General features: G+C 41.6%; 1 protein-coding gene across 1 annotated transcript; it reads left to right on the top strand.

Annotated features, from left to right (window-relative positions):
- Positions 1 to 316: 316 nt before the first annotated feature.
- Positions 317 to 3,838, top strand: LOC121939604 (stabilin-2; the record flags this gene model as incomplete). Its single annotated transcript, XM_042482607.1, has 8 exons — positions 317 to 472; positions 1,344 to 1,472; positions 2,036 to 2,095; positions 2,203 to 2,379; positions 2,966 to 3,055; positions 3,132 to 3,278; positions 3,575 to 3,634; positions 3,715 to 3,838. Coding segments are annotated over 8 exons (943 nt in total), but the record flags the coding sequence as incomplete, so codon positions are not given.
- Positions 3,839 to 4,598: the final 760 nt, after the last annotated feature.

The following is a 4,598-nucleotide window of genomic DNA, read 5'->3' as shown; positions in this document are numbered from 1 at the left end:
TTCATTCACTCATTCATTCATTCACTCGTTCATTCACTCATTCATTCACTCATTCGTTCATTCACTCGTTCACTCGTTCACTCATTCACTCGTTCATTCAGAGGTTATTATGAAGTGAATGTTTTTCACACCATCAGAGTTTAACTGCTCTGCTGTCAGAAACTTTAATTTTTTTCTTTGTTTGATTTTATTTGTTTGTGTTTTTCTTTGTCTGTGTTTGTTTTTTCTGTAAACGTTTGTGTTTGTCTCTTTGTTTGCTGTTGTTTGTTTGTTTGTTTGTTTGTTTGTTTGTTTGTTTGTTTGTTTGTGTCTGAAGGTGAGGTTGCAGGTGATGGAGAAAGACCGGGAGTGGTACGGCGCCATCCTGCGCAGCCACATCGTCATGTGTCACACTCTGCTGCCTGGCGACCTGAGCCGACCTCGAAACCTGACGACTCTGTCGGGACTCGTGCTGACCACCGGGTCCACCCAGGTGACACAGCAGAGAGCAGAACCCAGTCTGGGTTCACCTGGGCCTTTAGTCGCCTTTCACAAGCATTAAAACCTTTGAAACATGAGACAAATCATTTGATTTCTTTAAAAATGTAGGAAAAAGGAAAGCAGCAGGAGATGCCCCATACATTGCAAGAAATTAGGGAAAGGTGACAAGAAAATGACCTGAAAATGAGTTGTTTTTTTAAAGGAGATAGATACAATTATTTAAATTTGTTTTTAAAGGGGTTCTTGTTTATATATATATATTTTTAACCTTTTTTGGTGCTAATTTTCAGGTCATTTTCTTGTGACATTTTTTTAAATTAAGTAAATTCTTGTCAAGTTGCTCATTGCCTTCTCCCCATGTTTTAAAAAGAAATCAAGCCACTTTGCCAGTTTCAAAAGGCTAATTATAATCAGTCAAATAATCTCTGCAGAAAACACCTGATACTGTGTTGAGTGACTGATCTGGATTAAATGTAGAAAGTGAAGAAGTTAGAAGAAGGGATAGAAATGATATTTTTTATTTGTTTGTCTGTTTGACAAACAGACAAACAGACCCTCTCTCTCTTTCTCTTTCCTTTTTTGTCATGATTGTATTTCATTTGCTATTTACGACATCTATTGCTCGTCTGTCCGTCCTGAAGAGGGATCCCTCACTATCCTCTACCGCTCTTCCTGAGGTTTCTTCCTCTTTGTTTTCCCTGTTACAGGGGTTCTTTTTGGGGAGTTTTTCCTCGGGTGACGTGAGGGTCTAAGGGCAGAGGGATGTCGTACACTGTAAAGCCCTCTGAGGCAAACCATGTTTTGTGATAATGGGCTCTATAAATAAAACTGACTTGACTTGAAACTGACTTTGAAATCTTCAGGGCAGAATCTTCGTCAACGAGGCCAACGTGACGTACAGCGACAGCATCAGCATCAATGGCATCTTCCACGAGATCGACAAGGTCTTGACTCCTCCCAACATTGACAAAGAAAGACCGCCGGCTGCTCCTGTAAGAACGCAACACAACACGTCAAGACACGACTCGACACGTCACAACATGACACCACACAAAACCACACCACGCAACACGTCATGACACGACCAATAGATCGGTCGATGTATTGACCAATACATGGGCGGATGTATTGATGGATGTATTGATCGGTGTGAAATAAATCCGTTGGAGCCTCCGTGTTCGTCTGCAGAGCTGCCGGTGTCCTCTCAGTGTTCTTTAATTCATCCTCGAGGGGCAATTTATAAAGCACACAGAGCAGTAAGGAAGAAAACTATACGATGATCTAAAAGACAATAAATTTAAAGAGATAATAATAAGAAAAAAATATATATATATTTTTAAAATGCAATAAATAAAAAGCTGTAAACATCACAACTGAAATAAAAGTTATAAGTTATGCAGTAGCAAATGCATGAGGTATATGAGTCGGACCAACAGTCTGAATGGTTTGGATGTTGTTTGAGGTGTCTGATGGATCAATGTTTGGATCAATGACTGATTGATTTTCTGTGTGTTCACTGATCAATAACTGTGTCTGACTCCCCCTACTGCCTCAGCTGAACCTGACCAACGTGGCTGAACGTCAAGGATATAAAACTTTCTACAAACTGCTGGAGGTGAGAAAATCAAACTTTGTTTGATTGCTGGAGGAACCTGCATGTGGCACGCTGACTGGGGTTGGTCCCGCCCCCGTTACAGTGATGGTGTTGTTTGTGTGTCTCAGGACACGGCTGTGATGGACCTGGTGAATGATGGGATGTACCAGCCTGTGACGGTCTTCCTGCCCTCAGACGGCGTCATGGCGTCTCTGCCGCAGGAGCAGAAGGACTTCCTGTTCCACTCAGACAACCGCCGTCAGCTGGTGGAGTACCTGAAGTACCACATCCTGCAGTCCCAGAAGGTGAGACCGGGGAGACCGGGGACCTGGCTCGAAGCATGAGGGGTGTGGCCTTTTCAAAATTGCATTTTTGAGCCTTAATTATAGTGCCACCATCTGGCTGACTGGGATTATGTTTGGTGAGCAGCATTCGACACGACTTCCAGTCATTGTTGAAAATTTTATGTGACCATGAGGAACATGGAAAACATTTCTGAGGAGGAAAAAGGAGAAACTCCTCACCTGCTGTTTGAAAGATGTCTGATCAACAGCTCAGGATGTTTTCGTGTGATTGTGAATAAAAAAAACAATAAAGATTTGGTTCACTGATGATGAGATTCTTGATTTTTGATCACAAGACAAGATGGTACAAAGAAAGGCTGTAGAAAACCATATTTGGGGTGTTTTCCTTCTTGGGTTTTGGTTCGGGGGTGAAATAAGGTCTGCGGTTTGTGAACTCTTTGTATTCATGAGAAAAACATGAAATTAAAGTTAATTAAAAATTAAATTTGTGAGAGTTTTGCTGTTGAGTGCAGTCAGAGAGAATCATCACCGTGTCCGGACCCAGAACTAAACAGCCTCTTTTTCTTTCTTACGTCTCCACACTCAGATTTACGCTGAAGGTTTGATCCATCAGGACTCGCTGCGGACTCTGCAGGGTTCGCCGCTCTCGTTCACCTGCGGGGGGACAGATGACATCGTGAGTTCATCAGAAACACATAAAAACTGAATAAGAGTCAACAGTTTGTTGATCAGGTCGGTTCTTCTCTGATCAGGGAGAAATCTTTGTCAACGACGGGAAGTGTCGGATTATTCAGAGACACCTAATCTTCAAGGGTGGGATCGCCTACGGCATCGACTGTCTGCTGACTCCGCCCAGCCTCGGAGGACGTTGTGACACACAGACGACCTTCGACCTTCAGGTGAGTCCGCACATCACAAGCTCTTTGTTTACAGCCGTGATAACGTTCTCAATCTGATGCCTCCTATTGAGGGTTTCAATAATCCAATCCAAATCCAAATATTTAAAGAAAACATATCACTGAAGAAATTTTAAAGAAAATAACAGCCAGAAGTTACAAACCTGGGCATCTGCGGATTTGGAAGGATTTTTTTTCATTTAGACTAAGCCCCAAGTGTCCTGAAATCCTAGAAACGCCTCTGGTCTGGAGAATTTATTGGTTTCATATCTCTGTGGTTTCTTCTTCTTCTGTGGTAGATGAGCTGTGGCATGTGCGCCTACTCAGCTGAACGTTGTCCCTCAGGGTCCAAACTTAAGGTTGGAGTCCTCGTCTGTTCACACACATACAAAATAAAACCAAAGTTTGTGTGTCTGATTGGTCTCTGCTGTGTCTGCAGGAAGTTCAGAAATGTGACCTTCCCACCATGTTTGTCAAAAAAAACTTTGGCTGTCGCAGCATCTGCACCGTCCACGTCTGGCAGCCAAAGTGTTGTCATGGTTACCACGGACGAGACTGTCTGGGTGAGAACACGTGTTAACCACACTGTTATCTGCGTATAAACCTCACCGTCATCTACATATAAACCACACCGTTATCTACATATAAACCACACTGTTATCTACATATAAACCACACCGTTATCTACATATAAACCTCACCGTTATCTACATATAAACCACACCGTTATCTACATATAAACCACACTGTTATCTACATATAAACCACACCGTTATCTACATATAAACCACACCGTTATCTACATATAAACCTCACCGTTATCTACATATAAACCACACCGTTATCTACATATAAACCACACCGTTATCTACAGATAAACCACACCGTTATCTACATATAAACCACACCGTTATCTACAGATAAACCACACCGCTATCTACATATAAACCACACTGTCATCTACATATAAACCACACTGTTATCTACATATAAACCACACCGTTATCTACATATAAACCTCACCGTTATCTACATATAAACCACACCGTCATCTACATATAAACCACACCGTTATCTACATATAAACCACACCGTTATCTACATATAAACCACACTGTTATCTGTTATAAACCTCACCGTTATCTACATATAAACCACACCGTTATCTACATATAAACCACACCGTTATCTACATATAAACCACACCGTTATCTACATATAAACCACACTGTTATCTACGTATAAACCACACTGTTATCTGTGTATAAACCTCACCGTTATCTACATATAAACCACACCGTTATCTACATATAAACCTCACCG

The sequence above is a fragment of the Plectropomus leopardus genome, unplaced genomic scaffold (assembly GCF_008729295.1).
Source record: "Plectropomus leopardus isolate mb unplaced genomic scaffold, YSFRI_Pleo_2.0 unplaced_scaffold524, whole genome shotgun sequence".
Classification (NCBI taxonomy): Eukaryota; Metazoa; Chordata; class Actinopteri; order Perciformes; family Serranidae; genus Plectropomus; species Plectropomus leopardus.
This window is presented reverse-complemented; position numbering and strand designations above follow the sequence as displayed.